The sequence below is a fragment of the Crocodylus siamensis genome, chromosome 8 (assembly GCF_052110815.1).
Source record: "Crocodylus siamensis isolate JL-2025a chromosome 8, ASM5211081v1, whole genome shotgun sequence".
NCBI lineage: Eukaryota > Metazoa > Chordata > Crocodylia > Crocodylidae > Crocodylus > Crocodylus siamensis.
The window spans coordinates 44,379,745-44,397,848 of NC_143402.1; the positions used below are offsets into that span (position 1 = coordinate 44,379,745).

Sequence of the window (18,104 nt, forward strand, 5' to 3'; positions counted from 1 at the left end):
TTGAAACTTGGCACGATTCATGCCCTCAGAAGGGGCTACCATTCCTGCAAGTTTCATCCAAATCAGCCCAGAAATTACAAAGTTATAGGCTGTTTTGTCCTTCCCCATTATATCCCATGGGCAAAATGTTTCATAGATTTCATAGACATTAGGGCTGGAAGGGACCTCAGGAGATCATTGAGTCCAGCCCCCTGCCCAAAGGGCAGGAAGTCAGCTGGGGTCATAGGATCCCAGCAAGAGAAGCATCCAATTTACTCTTGAAGGTGTTCAATGTAGGTGCTTGAACCACCTCCGATGGCAGACTGTTCCAGACCTTGGGGGCTCGGACAGTAAAGAAATTCTTCCTTATGTCCAGCCTGAAACGGTCTTGCAGGAGTTTGTGACCGTTCGACCTAGTCATCCCTTGGGGTGCTCTGGTGAACAAATGTTCCCCCAGATCCTGGTGGTCACCCCTGATAAACTTGTAGGTGGCCATCAGATCACCCCTGAGCCTGCGCTTTTCCAGGCTAAAGAGTCCCATGGCTCTCAGCCTGTCATCGTAAGATCTGTTTTCCTGACCTCTGATCATGCGCGTGGCTCTCCTCTGGACTCTCTCTCAAGCTTCTCCACATCCTTTTTGAATTGTGGAGCCCAAAACTGGATGCAGTACTCCAGCTGCGGCCTCACCAAGGCCGAGTACAAGGGGAGAATGATGTCCCGGGATTTGCTCGAGAAGCATCTATGGATGCAAGCCAGAGTTTTGCTCGCTTTATTAGCCACAGCATCGCATTGCAGGCTCATGTCTTGTGGTCAATGATGACCCCCAAGTCTCTTTCACCGTTTCAACCCTGTTCTGACAGAACAAAACAGAAGAGCCAGTATCGAATCGAAACAAAAGTCAAAACGAAATGCTGTTCCGTCAAAACACTAGTCAAAATGGAACATTGCCATTTCGCACAGCTCTGCACAGAACACTCCTACACAATGGATCAAAGTGATTTATTCTCGTCTTTAGCCAGAGGGAAGAATAATGTTAATTGCAAAATACATGCAGAGCTTGTACAGGTTTCCTGTAAAATGCTAACCATTTAGCCTCACCTCAACACCTGGGACGTTACTGGAGCATATCCTAAGGAAAGCCATTTGCAAGCATCTGGAAGTGGAAAGACTGAGCACGAGCAGTCAGCAATGATTTATAAAAAACAAATCATGTCAAACAAACCTGATCTCCTTCTTTGTGAAAGTAACTACTTGGGTGGATGAAGGGAATGTTGTGGATAAAGTGTATCTGGATTTCAGGAAGGCTTTTGACAAGGCCCTGCATGTCCTTTTCGTAAACAAATTGGAGAAATGTGGGATGGACCAAACTACTACAAGGTAGATGGAGAACTGACTCAATAGTGCAAGCAATGGGTAATTATTAATGGGTCCATGTCAGAATAGCACAAAGTTTAGAGTAGAGTCCCACAGGGGTTTGTCCCCGGGCCCAGTGCCATTCAATGTGTTTATTAATGATTTGGATGCCGACATACAAAACTTCTTGAGCAAGTTTGCAATGACATGACACTGGGATGAATTGTGAACACAGTGGAGGATGTGCAATTCAGAAGGATCCTGACAGACTGAAAAGCTGGGCTAGATAGAGCTAACAGGATGAAGTTCATTGCGGACAAATGCAACATGCTACACCTTGGGAGGAATAATCAAAAACACACACATAACATGGCTGAAACACTATGGAAAAGGACTTGGGAGTCTTGGTAGACGACAGACTCAATAGGAGTCTGCAGTGTGATGCAACCTTGAAAAAAGTGAACATAGTTTTGAGACGCACCAATACAAGCATCAGGTGTAAGATATGGGAGGCATAATCGTCAACTGTGGTTTTTACCCTGGGTTGCTTGCAGTTGTTAACAAAGCACAACACAAAAAACAAAACGGTACTTTACTTTAAATCAGGGGCAGGCAATTTTCGGGCAGAGGGCCACTTACTGAGTTTTGACAAACCATAAAGGGCCGCATGTGTAGCCCCACCTCTTGAAAGGTACCCCGCCCCCTGGTCACCATCTTGGGACCAGAAGTCTCTTCCCCTAACCCCTGACCTTTGCCAACAGAAGTCCTTCCCCTCGCCCCGTGAAATTACTTTTTTCAGCAAGGGTTTTGTCATTTCTGAACCAGAAAAATACCAAATTATATTCTAAAAATCAAACATCTCATTCATTAATTTCATTTCAAAAAATATTTTTGCCCTGATTCACATGTTTTTGTGTAGTGTACACAGAGTTGTAATATAACAGCTTAAAATGAAGCCTTGCTCTTGTATATTGTGGGAGGGTGTGTGTGTGAGTGTGTGTGTGTGTGAGAGTGAGATTGGGGGGGGAGGGCAGCTGGGGAGAGTTGCATCTTGCATGGAGGGGGAGAGCTTGCCCACAGTCTGCCCCTCCCCCCATGGCAGGCAGTGCCCTCCACTAGTGCCCCTGCAAACCCAGGCTCTGCATTCTTGCCAGTCCTGGCCATGGGGCACTGATGCGGGCCCCACACACCTGCTTGCTGTCACTTGCCCACCCTCCCCGCCAACCCCAATCTCCACTGCTGCCCTTCTCCTGATGCTTCCCTCCTCTCCTCTCCCCTTTGACTCTGGCACAACATCCTATCTGCTCCTATGGTCCCAGTGTTGCAGCTGGGAATCACATGGTGCCAGCTGGTGGGCAAGGTGGGGTCTGGGGGTGGGGGGGTGCAGAGAAATCGCTATGGCAGACAGGGGGAAGGAGCAGTGTGAGCAGGCGCATGAAGCGCAGCAACAGCCAAGCACGAGCCAGCGCCAGCAGGGCCCAGAGCAGGGCCCAGGCTGCACATACCCAGAAGAGGCAACACATTACTTCAACCAGGCTCTGCAGCATCTGTAACAATCAGGCACATTAGTGGGATTTTTGGCACTTTCATCTAATAGCTGATTGAATCAGTTTTAGCTAAAAGTGGCAAAAAGCCCTGCTGAAATAGCCAATCTTAACAGACAGTGAAGAGCCAGGGTGAAGTAACATGCTGCTTCTTGTGGTAAAGCATGTTTTGTTTTGTTTTGTTTTGTTTTTTGGGGGGGGGGATTGTTTTTTTTAAATGTGCGAGCAGCCATCTGTGGTTCATGGGTGATGAGCACTTGCTATCTTTTTTTCAGTGGGTGCTTGAGCTCTGGAGCACCCACAGAGTTTGTGCCTATGATGGGAAGTAATAATACCTCTCTACTTGGCACTGGTTAGGCCTCATCTGGAGTACTGTGGGATATTCTAGGCTGGCTCTACATTTTTAAAAGGATATAAAGAAATTAGAGGGTGCAGAAGCAGGCAACAAAGATGATCAAGGGCTTGGAAAGCAAGTAATCCAAGGAGAGGCTGAAGGAGCTAGGCATGCTCAGCTTGCAGAAAAGGCACTTAAGAGGGGTCATGAAAGAAGTGTTCAAACACTTGAAGGGTTGCTGTAAAAAAGAGTTAAAGCACCCCTTGCTTCAGAGAGAAGGATGCAGACCAATGGCTTGAAGTTGCAGCACAGTAAGTTTAGATTGGATGTCCAAAAAAATTTCTTCACCATTAAAATAGTGAGACTATGGAATAGACAACCTACAGAAGCTGTGGATTCTCCATTACAGGCAGTGCTCAAGAACATGAATGACTTGAGCCCCTAGCAGCTGGGGGGGCACGGTGGCAAGTGGGGGAGCTCCCACAGCTGCCACCGTCAGCAGCGGGGGGGGCATTGACCAAGGGTTGGCAACCATCTGCAGCTGCCACCGGCAGCATCAGCCCAGATGCCCCCAGCAGTGCCAGTGGCAAGGTGGTGAGTAGCAATCGCCCACGGGTGCTGCTGACAGTGAGCAGTGCCTTTTTGTAGGAGGTGCACGTGCACCCATATGCGTCACCCCTGCTCAAGAAGAGGTTAGACAGCCACTGGTCAAGGATGATCTAGGTGTTGCGATGCTTATGTTCTACCATATAGATTTCCCATGCTTCTGGGCTTTGCTGGTTGCCTCTGGCCCCCCTCACCCTTTCTGCTACATGTGTTAGGGTGTTTTTAAGCCTTCCTCAGAGGCATTAGCTGTTAGCTACAGCCAAGGCTGGGGATTTTGACTGGGGCATACCAATACTCCTGAGGTTCCTGGCTAGGGAGTCTTCCTCCTCCACTCTTAGTCAGACTGATAGCCACATTTGGGGTCAAAGAGGAATTTTACTCCATGGTCAGACTGATGCAAACCGTGGGTATTTTTTGCCTTCCTCTGTAGTGGGGGATGTGGCCCTCTACCTGGGATCTTGAGCATATACTGGCAACATTTCACAGAAGGACATTGGCTGCCCTGGCCCTGTTCTTGACCTTTGGCAGGTCTGCAGTGTGTCAGGGTTGATAGTAGCCTTGTAAAGAGTTTAGATTATGGTTTGTATATGGATGATCCTGCGTCAGGCAGGAGGCTGGACTAGAGGTCCATTTCAGCCCTATTTCTCCATGATTCTTTGAACTCAGCAAAGAATGCCACAACACCCAAGGAGAAATAGAAGCATCTTTATAACATGACAGGGTGATTTCATGCTGGCTATGGAAAAGGCAGGGTGAGCTACCATCATGAGGAAGGGGCACACATTACTGGTACCATTTAGTTTTAATGGTATGTGTGCACCAGAGATGATGGCATTAAAAGATGCAGATGTAATTATAAAATTATTTTTACAGAATTTCCGCAGTGCTTTTTCCTCCCAATTTAAGAAACAGGATCAAGGAGGACAGGATAAAAGTCTGCCTGGCACATTGTTCTTCAGAGAGGTGTGTTTTTCTTTTGCTACTTGCACAGATAATCCATTAATCAGCTTAACTGAAGTATTAAAACTGCTGTACAGGACCTGAAACACAGCAAGGCATTAAAACTTCAGAAAACTACCAGCACTGATGTAAGCAAAGCAGAAAGAGGGTAGTCTTTTACACAACTCAGCTCCACACGGATCTTCCAAAGAACGCAACGTTAACTTGCAGCATCTTCAGTTTCAGTCCCTGGTGCCCAGCCAGAACACCACAAACATCAGTTTTGGCCTGCCTCAACACACTACCGCACTAGCCCCAGGACTCAGTGTTAAAAGAGGGAAAGCATCAACTAGTTAAATATCAGTTCAGCCAAGTTTACAAGAACCTATACCAAAAATACCAAGGTAAAAATGTTAAGATGTTTCTCATTTGCTAGATTAGTTTCTCAAACCGGAGGATGTGGAAAAAGCTTGGAATATACCCGAGAGGAAGGAATAGGAAAGAAGAAGGGAAGATGAATTATAAATGGAGGCTAATAAAGGGAAAAGAAAAAAATGTAACAACTGTAAAATCTCTCTTCAGTTGCTGAAGAGGTTATAGTCTAGTTACAATGATGTAAGTTAGGGCCTTTTCATAATAGATAATCACAGTCCTGCAGCCTGACTGCTCTGCATGTCTTATTGCAGTAGGACAGCTTATTAAGGTGAGAGACTCAAAAAAGTTGAAAATGACTGTACAAGGATACTGAGTTAATGAAAATCTTGCTAATAGTTAAAGCAAGAGGACAAAGTCAGAGAAATGGTCCTAATCCATGTGGGAACGAATGCCGCAGCCAGAAGCAATCCAGAACGCATCATGAAGGACAACAAGGCCTTGGGAGCCAAGTTCAAGGATACAAGGGCACAGGTGGTACTCTCCTTTATTCTCCCAGTAAAGCAGACATGGACAGCAACATGAGGCCCACATCAGTGAGGTCAACCGGCAGCTTTGGAGTTGGTGCTACCAGGCAGACCTCAGGTTCCTGGAAAACGACCTGCATTTTTGCGCAGGGGGCATGCTCAGATGGGATAGACTTCACCCTTCCCTTATAGGCAAGCATGTCTCCTCTTCCAGGTTGGTTGATCTTGTACGGCATGCTTTAAACTAGCTTTGCCAGGGGATGGGGCCACAGCAGGACACGAGGACAACTCCCAGCCAAGACAGGTGACGAGCACAAGAAGTATCCAGCTAAGTGACAAGGGTTCAGATAGTCCTAGGAATCAGGAGAGGGATGGAGGCCGGGAGGGTGCATGTACCAATAGGAGGCCTTAAATGCCTTTACACTAATGCTCAAAGTATGGGGAATAAGCAGGAGGAACTTGCCCTCTGGACAGTTAGTACAAACCCAGACATAGTAGGGCTCACTGAAACCTGGTGGGATTCAACCCATGATTTGGTGGTAAACATTAGGGGCTACAGACTATCCAGGCAAGACAGAACGGGGAGGAAAGGCAGGGATGCGGCACTCTACATCAAAGAGCAATACACGTCCTCAAATAACAGGATGGGGTCAGAGGAGGGGCAGGCTGAAGTGCTCTAGGTTAGAATACAGGGGGGCGGGGAAAGGGACTTAACAGTGGGGTTCTACTACAAACCACCCAACCAGGGGGAACAGCTGGACCAGGAATTCTCAGGTCAGCTCACAGAGGCAGTTAAGTCAAAGGATGCAGACATTTGCTGGGAGGAGCAGTCAGCCAGATCCGACTGCTCACATAGGTTCCCTGCTAAGATGCAAGACCTCCACCTACCAGGAGGTGCAGTCCCACAAGGGGGAATGCCCTGCTAGACCTGGTCCTTGCCACAGGTGATAACCTAGTGAGGGGACTCCAGGTCCTCGACCACCTGGGCAACAGCTATCATCACCTACTGGAATTCACCATCCAGCGCAGGATGTCAAGGGCCTGCAGCAAGGCCCTTGACTGCAGGAGTGCCGATTTCAGCGATTTGAGGAGATTGTCAGAACAGGGATTTTGGTCCCGGAGAGTAAGGGAGCTAGGTGTCCAACATGAGTAGTCATTCCTTAAGGAGATGATCCTCCAAGCTCAAGGGGTGATAGTTCCAATGCGAGTCAAAGCAGGCAAGAGTGCTCAAAAACCACCTTGGCTCACCAAAGGCATTCATGAATGCCTGAAAGCCAAAAAGGTGGCATACATCCAGTGGAAGCGGGGGGGGGGGCACAGCCTGTCACTAAAGAGGATTATACCTCTCTCTCTCTCTCGAGTCTGTATGGAGGTCATTAGAAAGGCTAAGGTGGAGATGGAACTAGGGCTAACAACAAGGATCAAGGACAACAAAAAGTCCTCTTTTAAATACGTAGGGAGTAAAAAAAGGTACCAGGCAATGTGGGGCCCCTGCAAAACACACTTGGCAATCTGGTGGTTGCACCAGATGAAAAAGCAGACCTTTTTACCAAATTCTTTGCCTCCATTTTTCTAAGCAGGGACCAAGACATTTCCCCCACCGGGATTCAGGACGGACTCAGGAGAGGCTCCACCAGGCCTAGGGTAAAGGAACTTCTGAAGGGGCTGGACATGTTCAAATCAGCAGGTCCAGACACTCTCCACCCCACGGTACTGAGGGAATTGGCAGGGGTCATCGCAGGGCCCCGGCACGGCTTTACAAGCACTCATGGTGCTCTGGCCAGGTGCCAGAAGACTGGAAAAGGGCCAATGTGGTTCCCATTTTCAAAAAAGGGAGGGAGGACCCAGGCAAATGTAGGCCCATTAGCCTTACTTTGGTCCTGGGGAAGCTCGTTCAGAAAATTATCCAGGAGCACATCTGTGATGGACCAACAGGGGGGATGATGCTCACAGGCAACCAGCATAGGTTCATTAGGGGCAGGTCCTATTAGACCAATCTGACTGCCTTCTACAATCAGGTCACAAAAAAAAATCACTGGACGCAGGCGTTGCGGTGGATGTAGACTTTCTAGACTTCAGGAAGGCCTTTGATACCATCTTCCACCCCATTCTCATTAAAAAGCTAAGTGACTGTAGCACTGATGCCTACACAGTCAGATGGGTCACAAATTGGCTAGGGGGCCGCACCCAGAGTGGTGGGGATGGGTCATATTCAACCTGGAGGGATGTGGGCAGTGGAGTCCCCCAGGGCTTGGTCCTCGGGCCTGTATTGTTCAATTTCTTTATTAGCAACTTGGACAAGGGGGTGAAAAGCACCCTGTTCAAACTCACCAACAACACCAAGATCTGGGGCAAGGTGGGCACGCTAGAAGGGAGGGACAGGATACAACTGGACCTGGACTGGTTACAGGGGTGCGCGAATGTGACTAGGATGGGATTCAATACCAACAAGTGCAGGGTACTGTACTTGGGCAGAAAGAACCAGCAGCATAACTATAGGCTGAGGAACTCCCTTCTCAAAAGCACACAGTGGCAGAAGTCATTATCAATTCTAAAATGAACATGGGCCACCAATGTAAGGACGCAGTCAGTAAGACTATGTGACAAGGTGCGGTTATCCACAGATGCATCATGAGCAGGTCCAAGGAAGTGATCCTTTGTGATATTGGTCAGGCCACAGTTGGAGTACTGCATCCAGTTCTGGATGCCGTACTTCAGGAGGGATGTGGTCAGAATCGAGAGGGTCCAGACAAGGGCCACCTGCATGATCAGGAGGCAGCAGGGCAGGCCCTACGAGAGGCGGAGGGACCTGAACCTCTTTCAGCCTCCACAAGAGAAGGCTGAGAGGAGATCTAGTGGCAGTCTGTAAACTTACCGGGGGGGGACCAGAGGGGAATGGGCAAGACCCTGTTCCCCCCGAGCACCTCCTGGAGTAACAAGGAATAACGGCTGAGTTGATTGAGAGTAGGTTCAGGCTAGACTTCAGGAGCCGCTACTTCACATTCAGGGCGGCCAGGATCTGGAACCAGCTTCCAAGGGAAGTGGTACTGGCTCCTACCTTAGGGGTCCTTAAAAGGAAGCTTGATGATTACCTGGCTGGGGTCATATGAGCTTAAAAACTTACCAGGGTCACATAAGCCCAGTATTCATTCCTGCCCATGGCAGGGGATCGGACTTGATGATCTGCTCAGGTCCCTTCCAACCCTATTAACTATGAACCTTTGAAATAGTGAGAAAGCAGCAGAGGCATGCAGGTAAGTCCAGAACACAAACAGGAATGTGCAAGTGTTTCTCCCTTGTTAGAAGAAGCAGAGAAAAATTAACCTAAATTTATGTCCTCATGTAAATTACACACACCTGACCATCACTGCCCTTGGAAGACATCATAGCAGACCAGATCTGGAATGAGTATTTCATGCGGCGGATTGACACGTGTTGAACTTGGACACCCAGCTGAGCCTCCAGGTACTCCACTACCTTAGAGAAACACAGAGGGAAAAGCTTATCCATTACAAGATAATGTAATTATTCATTATACAATTATTATCCATTACCAAATAAGATAACACATTTCATGATACTACTTTAGGTCTTTGGAGAGTGCCAAATTATCAAACGGGTAAACTGAGGCTGCCAAGAGCAAAGATGTAACATATGACATGTGTAATAAAAATATGGGTGGCACAAGTGACCAGTCTAAGTCTGGACTCTGCGTCTCAACCTGTTAAACTTTCCTAATGAAAACTTGCTCCAAAACAAACACTCACAAAATATTTCAGTTTAGACATACGTGACTTTTTGACAATACTTTAATTCAACCAGCTTTGCTTAGAAGCTCTTTAATGGACAGAGGCCATGACACCGGGGTTACCTCCTCTGAAAAGCATTTGGCAGCTGCTAGAAAACATAAAGAGGCCCTCCATTTCACATCTCATCTAATAGGCAACATTTATGTAGCTGTTTCTTAGCTCTGTACTTCTGGCTCAGGATTTAGTTTGATCCCATGTCTTAAGGAAGCATGCGAAAGACACAAAAAATTCAATATCTGTAATACCCCCAGGCTATTTCAGTGCTGACTTTTGTCAACACAGACTGGCATGGAAGCTTCTCAGTATAAGCACAGCTCCACTGCAGTCACCAGAGAAACTCATTTTACTTCTCTGACTTGCACTGCACTGTTTCCTTGCCAGATGATTAGCAGCCCATTAAAAGGGTGGGGGGGAGGGGGGGTGCGGCTAAGGTCCTTGGTAAAGAAGAAAATGAAACAGGCTTACGCATAACAAGTGCTTATCCAACAAACTCCTTAATCTCCCTCTCCAGGTTTTAGTGCCACCCTTTATCACCTTGGAATTTAAGTGCCTAAATAACAAGGTCCAGTTTCTTCTTACCTTTCTCTGGGCCTGAAGAATTTCCTTGTCTACAGGGGACACAAAAACTGATCCCCCATCATGCTCCATGCAGTAGAACTTTATTTTCTCCAGAGCAACCTTTTCATCCAGCTTCAGCCTGAGGTGGAAGGAACAATACCCAGGTCACAAATCCACATAACCTACAGACAGCAGCATGGGTTACACTCATGCAAAAATGTCCTGAAGAGGTTATACTTTTTTCTGCTATGTTAGAAAGAAGGCAGAAACTGATGCATACATTACTTGCTGCCTGATATTCAGTACATCTGCCTGCTTATCACAGAGCCTGAGAGTTCCACATTTCTCCTTTTTGTTTTAAGAAAATTGGGCAGTCTTGCAAGATGCAGCTCAATATGATAAGGCTCAAACAATAACGGGGGTTAGAAGCATTTCTCAGCATCACACAGTCATGCTAAAGTAGACACAAAGGTAAAGAAATACAGACACTCAAAAACACAACAGTGAACCAGCAGAGAGACAGAGAGAGAGAGAAGATAGAAAAACCTAAAACCCACTTGGGTGAGCCAGGAGTCTGAGCTTGTATGCAGTTAAAACTTCAAGCCACCTTGTAGAACAGGGTGTGCCAGAGCGCAAAAGCTGAGATTCCTAATTAGTCAGAAGATGTTCCCATCAGCTGGAACAAATGGACTTAGGCTGTGCGTGCTAGGGTAATAACAGGGCTAGGAAGCAAAGAATAGCCAACAGTGACTGGAACGAGGGGCAGTAATTGGGGAAAATCTGGGCAGATATAAGGAGCAGTAACCAGTAAGAGACTGAAGAGTGGCCTTTACTACTATAAAAAGGATTTAGCCTTTTTTTTGAAATGGTAACAAAGACATTTCCCCTGTTCTGTGTCCTTTGATTAGCCCTACTCAGTGCAAGGAGTTGCCCAGCAAGGTATTTCACTCCCACCTAAACCTTTTAGGTAAAGGACTTCCTGTGTGAAACTGTAAAATAGACAAAATATACACATCTTGCAAGGGGGAAAACAATTTATCTATGGCAAACTGAAACCAAAACAGAAACCTGGAATAGACCCAGACAAAAAGGTAATCTGTGGATCCGGTCATTCAAGTTCTGATGTGAAAGTAGCTACAGGTAGCAGGTTTGTGCATTGGTGTATCCTTCCTGAGGTTCCAAGGTGTCTGCAAACAGAATTCTAGGGGGGGTCATGGTTGGCTATTATGGGCCAATCCACCAGGACTTGACTATTTCAATCTGCTGCTTTACCATCCAATACACCAATTGAAGAAAATCAAGCTTGTGCTCTGTCTACAAGTGGTTGGCTATTTTATACTTCCTACTTCAAGAGAGGAATCAGTAACAGACATCTAGCTCCAAAGTCATCTCAATACTTTATTTATGCTTATTTTATGTAAGTTGCTGGATCCAGAAGAGTTGCACCAATTTAACCCATCTTTTCCTCAATGCTCAGAAAACACTTAAGTAACCTACTTTTCAACTCCAGGCCCAGCCATGACCCTCAACATAGGCTTTAGGTCCTCAGCATAGCGACACATGGGACCTGTGCACAAGAAGTCAATCCGCACCCCGCGGGCATTGGGGAACTGACCATCATTGGGGACGACCCCTACAAATGCAAAGGGAGGCACAGAAGTTAGTTATCATAATGCAAACAACATCTCTGCAAAGACAAATTGATCTCCCTAGGAAGAATAGCCTCCAATTGGAAGGTAAATGATCACTTTCAGAGTGCAGTGCAAGGGTACTGTTCTCAAGATCAAGTAATTAGTATGCAACTTATGAGGAAGGGGAAAAAATCTACAATGCGCAGCTGACCGAAGCTCTGGATCTCTTGGTGGGACTAGTTACAGTTTCTAGGGTTGGAAGGGACCTGAACAGATCATCAAGTCTAACCCCAAAGTCCAACTAATCTATCAATTTGAAATAATGAATTACTGTTGCTTTAAAGACATCAGGTCGTTTTGTTTCCAAGCAAGAGATGCTGGCCCAGTGACAATGTCCTAGCTGCAAGTATTTGACATCGAGCCTATAACCCACCCCACTTTCTGGAAATTTATATTCCAATATAAAAACTAATGGAGTTAGCCTCTAACTTTACACCAAGGATATGTCCAGCAGTAAACTGGTACCAGAAATTGTTCTCAACATAAAAGAGAGGACCCTGAACACGTTCTTTTGACCAATCTCTTCTCCCCAACATAAACATATGACCTCTGCACAGTTATTACCTGTGGTGGGTTTATGTCCAAAGACTCCATTAAAGAAGGCAGGCATCCGAATGCTACCACCAATATCTGAGCCCACACCAATTACAGAGCAGGCAGCTGCCAGGACACAGCCTTCACCACCTGTGTAACAACAAGTAAAAAGTCATCACCAGGGATCCAGGTTTTCCGTTTCTCATGGAAAAACAGAGTAAAATGCAGATGCCCCTTACTGAGGTAAAAATGCAAATTTCTCATTTTAGCAGAGAAACCCAAGGATTTTGCATTTTGCAGCAAGCTCTCTGCAGGCTGGCAGAGTTCCAGCCTGCAGGAGGCTGGGAGGGCAGTCAGGCATGGGGCACCATGTACATGTATATGCACATGGCCCCAGGCAGCCTAAAGAGCAGCTCCGATAGGTAAGTGAGGGGGTGACTGAGGCTCCCATAGGGAGGGAGGGAGTTGGACAGGGCTGGGCTTGTTGCCCTGCCAGGCAGTGTGTGGGGCTTGGGGCCCGGGTCCACAATGCACAGCTGCAGGGCCCCAGCAGGGAGCGGGATAGAGCCATGAGCAGGTTGTCCAGGGTCAGGGCTGGCTCCCCACTGCTACATGCATTCCCAGGGGGTAGGAGGGAACTGCACCCCTGAAATTTGTGTGGGCAGGGAGTGACTCAGGCTCCCACCCTGCTGCCTCCCTCTGGGACCTCTGCAGCCCAGCAGGTGTGACTTGGTGCTGCAGGGCAGAGCACAATCATACAGGAAGGCTGTTTGCTGCTGTGAGCTCCACGCTGCCCTGGTGACATGTCCCCTGCACGTGCAGGGGCAGCGGTGTCAAGTTGTGCCCCACACTGCTGCCGCATACACAGAAGATGCGTAACCAGGGCAGTACAGAGTTCAAAGCAGCAAGCATCTTTCCTGCGTGGCTGTACTCTGCCCTGCAGCACCAGGTTGCACACACTGGGTTGGAGGACAGCAGGGTGGGAGGACAAGCCTGGGTGAGGACAGCAGGGTGGGAGCCCAAGCCTGCACCCACCCCATTCACAGATCTAGAGGTCATGGGTCCCCTTCTGCCCTGCTCCACTCGGGAGCATGCACAGTAGCAGGGAGCCAGGCTCCCCCACCCCGGCAAGCCTGCAGCAAGCGGGGGTGGGGGGAAGGGGGAAGCCGGCTTTGTTCTGCTCCACTGCAGGAGCTGCTGCCTTCTATTGGGGGCAGGGGGCTGCAGACCCAGGTCCCTAGCCCTGTAGCCTTGGCAGCTGGGGGCCCTTTATTAAAATAACAGATTTTGTGATTTCTATCAAAGATTTTGTGATTTCTAATCAGGGAAAACCAGAATCCCTGGCTATCACTTCTAGCAACGGAGGAACATTTTCTTGTCACGACCAAACATTAAACAGCATAATGCTGCCTTTTGTCAAATCAACTAATTGTTACTAAACTGACTTAGAGTTTCAGAACTGAAGTAAAGGGCACACTCAGTACCACAAACAGACACTGATTGATCTGGACACAAAACTAATTAAAGCTACATAAAGGACACACTGTTTTGAAATGTTTGCAAAACTGAGAAACAAAGACATTTTATAACTGAAGAGAGACTGGCTCAGCTTCTTTTGATGTAGATGGAGCTGATTGAGATATGTGTTGGTTCTTGGGAGTTTATCTGGGGGGTTTGCAAGAATGTGGAAGTGTTAGAGCCTCCCCACTGCCCCCCTTTATTTTCCCCCCCTCTCTCTCATGATGTTCACCAGTAACTCATATAATTGTGGGCAGATGTAAAATTTTGAAGGTGGTATAGATGGTGTGGTACATCATTATTCATTACATATAACAAAACACACATTTTTCTCCAGTTAAAAGAAACTAGAGGCTTTGCCTATATGGTGCGTGCCTAAGGCTCTATTATTCAGTTTAAGATTAAAACAAAAACAGATGCAACTTTTATCAGAATATACATGACTTTGCTATATGTTATATTATGTATAAAAACACAACAAGCTAGGCAAAAGATAATCAAAATGTTGTTTCGTTAGTCTTGCAGTCACTAGAATTCAATGTACATCTCTTCTTCTTACTCTAGCAGCGTTTCTCAACCAGTGGGATGTGTCCCACTGGTGGGATGCAAAGGTTGTGTAGGTGGGACTTCAACTCATTTGAAAATTACCATTAATTAGGAATATAATACTAAAAATGCATGTAAACATAAAAATCCACTTATTGGAAAAAGTGGGGTTTTGTTTTTATCATGGTGGGACCAGGGTTTTCTGACAAAATCGTTGGTGGGACGTAAAGTACAAAAGGTTAAGAACCACTGCACTTCTTAAGTGTCTTAACTGCAATGAACACACCATTGACAGTTATTTTTACACCCGAGTTAACGATTTTAGTTAGAAATAAAACAGCCTGTGAAATAGGAGCTGTATTACCAGGAATAGCTATAGACAGCACAACTGCAGAAGAACAAATAGCTTGATTAGTGGAACATCAAGGCTATTTAAATAAGGGGGTGCTCCAATAAAGATTTTCTTAGGCGACTGCCAGTTATTAACCAGCCACATTGGCTGATACCAATCCGACAGCTACATTTACAGGCATGCAGCCGTGCAGCTTGGAGAGTAGCATCCTGACAGTAAGTCTGCAGATGGCAAAGGGAGTGAAGCAGGGAAAGGAAGTATACTGAGGCCCTCAAAGCGAGGAAGGGAAAGCGGGGCAGGGGCTGCCCAGCCGGGGCAGTGAATATGACCCGGGGCAGGGCACAGGATGGAGCCGTGGTGGAGGTATGGGGGGGGGGCATATGCCCCCCAGATTTGTGCACAGGGCAAAGGCAGGCTGGACTGGGGCTGCACTCAGAGTCGGTGGAGATAGGGCAGGTTCAGCTGCAGTAGAGCACAGTGCCTTGAGCAGGGGTAGTGCTAGAGGGGGGTTGGGAAGCTACAGCCACCCCAAGATTCCCCAGACCCCCTGGAGCCACCCCTCTCAGTGCTGCCACCTACCCCACAGCTAAGCCTGCTCCATCCCCACCAGGAAAAGGCCAGTGCAGCCTCTAAGGCCTGAGCCTGCAGTGGGCAGTCTGTCCTCACCCTGTGCACAAATCTGGGGGGCACATGCCCCCAGTGCCTCTCACAGGGGGGCTGCGCAGTGGCAGCAAGCCACTCCCCTCCCCAGATGAGCCAATGAATGCTTTCTTTTTTGATGGCTAACTTAAAGGGAGAGAATGAGGCTAAGTGATTTCCCATTCTTGCTTCTATCGTGGGCAGAAGCTAATGGAAATTCTTCTGGTCCAAGAAAGCCCTTAAGATTATCATTTCTGGATTTATAACCATTTTTCATGTGTCACAACAGTGCCCGCATACCCCAATCCAAGATACTACTCCACTGTGCTATGTTTTTGCTCTTGCTATTCACCCCGTTTATATCATGTCAGTTCTGACAATTATACCAATATAAAGCTACTTCAGCAAGAATATTTTTAAGGTGATACATAACAAATATCCAAGAGCTGGAATGTTCACATCCCTGTCAGTTGAACAGACATTTAATTGCCCAAGTGTTGTGTCTCAACTAGAAGTATGGTTAATCAGTCAATCACTTGCAGAGCTTTACAAGAAAGTTCTATTAGCTAGGGGGATTTTCCTCAACTCCTCTGTGTACTGCAATACCTGCTAGCTGCTAAGCAACTTAAAATTACATGATGCAGGTGGCTCACCTGAACTACCACCCACAATCCTTTGCAAGTCATATGGATTGTTGGTTCTGCCATAGACTTTGTTGCTAGACTCATACCACATGCACAGCTCACTGCAGTTGGTCACCCCCAGTGGGATTGCACCAGCTTGCTTTAACCGGGACACCACTATTGCGTCTGATGTGCAGATCAAGTTGCGACGACTAACCAGGCCAGAAGTATTTGGCATCCCTGTGATAAAAAGGTAAACAGGGACAACGAGTCAGAGATTCAGTACAAACAACCTTGAAATGTCAAGCTATGGTTGAGAAAGCCTATGTTAATTTCAAATCCTGCCAGAAAAACTTATTTGTTATTTCATTCTGTTTATCAGGATGACCACCAGTATCTGGGGGAAACATTTGTTCACCAGAGCACCCCAAGGGATGACGAGGTCGAACGGTCATAAACTACTGCGAGACCATTTCAGGCTGGACATAAGGAAGAATTTCTTTACTGTCCAAGCCCCCAAGATTTGGAACAGCCTGTCATCGGAGGTGGTTCAAGCACCTACACTGAACACCTTCAAGAGCAAATTGGATGCTTATCTTGCTGGGATCCTATGACCCCAGCTGACTTCCTGCCCAAAGGGCAGGGGGCTGGACTCGATCTTCCAAGGTTCCTTCCAGCCCTAATGTCTATGAAGTCTATAAATGAGTGCCTTGTACAGCTCCCCTCCCCAAACACTAATAACGATTTCTGGGTGAGACTGCCAAACCCAGGGGAAGTTCTCAGTATTCCTTAAAGTTTCCACACCCTCTTGCCCCAAGGAGAGCAACCCAGCCAAAAATCCCAATTAGTGATTCACTGAGAACCTCCATTCAGTTGCAACTGGAGGAGAACACAGAACCAAAGAGTCATATTTACCAGCAGTGAGGGGAATGGGATAAGCCTTGCAAAACAGTTTCAGGATCCTAAACCATAAACAGCAGAGCAGGGCTTTCCTTATTTAGATGATTAAAAGAGAACCTATCCTGACCCCTAGATTCACACACAATATTTAAAACAACAAAAATGTAAATAAATTAAAAGATCAAACTTGTAAAATAAACAGATCAGCAATGAGACTCTGCAAAAAAAAAAAAAAAACCAAACAAAAAACCACTATTCATTCTAAAACTCTGCTACCCCAATACAGCTGCTAATTCTACGCTAATGAAGTTAGAGTCAGAAATCATATCTGCAATTTGCCTAGATGGTCACTTCAAAAGAGGTTTGATCTCCTCAGGCATAGTAGGGTGCACTCAAGACACTTTGAGAGGTATCAAACATATAAAGAGAATACGATGACTTTGAAAACATCTAATGTATATACTGGAGAGGATGATAGCCACAACCCTTGCACAGATGCAAGTAATGTTGCTTGAAAGTTCAGCTACATTGTCCATTTTAAATTATTTAACACCTGGTAAAAATCAAAGTATGGGGAAAGGGTTACTGTCTATTCAGATATTGTAATTGGTCCACCACAGTCATATCTAGATATTAAAAAGGAAAGAAAGCAACAAAACATTTGTCAAAAGACATGAGAGAGACTTGGCCTAGTAAGCCAGTAACTAGTAAATCAGAACATTGGCTAAAAACAAACAAAAAAGGAACCTCAAACCAGAGTAGTTTAAAGCATGTGAAGAGGGTTAGAAATGGGATAATAAGCGAGGAGTAAAAAAACCAAAAGAGTGGGGGAGAAAGTGTGTTCTAAGGGGCGGTTCAGAGAACCCAGAACTAAGGGGTAGAAAGCCTGTATTTAGAAAGCAATAAATGAACTGCAGTCAGTCGCTTAATATTTACATTCCGTGGGTCGGACATTCTGTGGGAAGGAGAGAAGACAGGCTGACAAAAGGGAGCTGTATTCCTCTGACTAAAACCCACTCAGATTTTCTGCTACAGCAAAACTACCACCCTAGTGTGAGAATGGAGCTAAAAGAGCACAGATTGCAAATCAAACCTAAACAATGGCTGATAAAGACCATGTGAAAACACACCGTGCAATGCGAAGGCCTCCTTGACAGTGAAAGGAACTCCCAGGAAGGGAAATTTTTCCTGCAGGAAGTCTTCATCTCCAACACCCTCTGAGAGCAGTTTGTCAACCTGCTGGGCCTCCTGTAGGGCTTCCTCAAATCTAAGAGGAATGG

At 46.5% G+C, this 18,104-nt stretch overlaps 1 protein-coding gene across 2 annotated transcripts in view; it reads right to left on the reverse strand.

Moving 5' to 3' along the window:
- FAAH2 (fatty acid amide hydrolase 2) overlaps positions 1 to 18,104 on the reverse strand; it is a 47,156-nt gene that overhangs the window by 18,558 nt on the left and 10,494 nt on the right. For both annotated transcript variants that reach the window (XM_090059245.1, XM_090059244.1), the window contains exons 3-8: positions 17,955 to 18,091; positions 15,955 to 16,164; positions 12,277 to 12,396; positions 11,519 to 11,654; positions 10,043 to 10,160; positions 9,012 to 9,131 (exon numbers count right to left, since the gene is read on the reverse strand). In XM_090059245.1, coding sequence (XP_089915371.1) covers positions 9,012 to 9,131; positions 10,043 to 10,160; positions 11,519 to 11,654; positions 12,277 to 12,396; positions 15,955 to 16,164; positions 17,955 to 18,091 — 841 coding nt within the window. The remainder of the gene's footprint in view (positions 1 to 9,011; positions 9,132 to 10,042; positions 10,161 to 11,518; positions 11,655 to 12,276; positions 12,397 to 15,954; positions 16,165 to 17,954; positions 18,092 to 18,104) is intronic.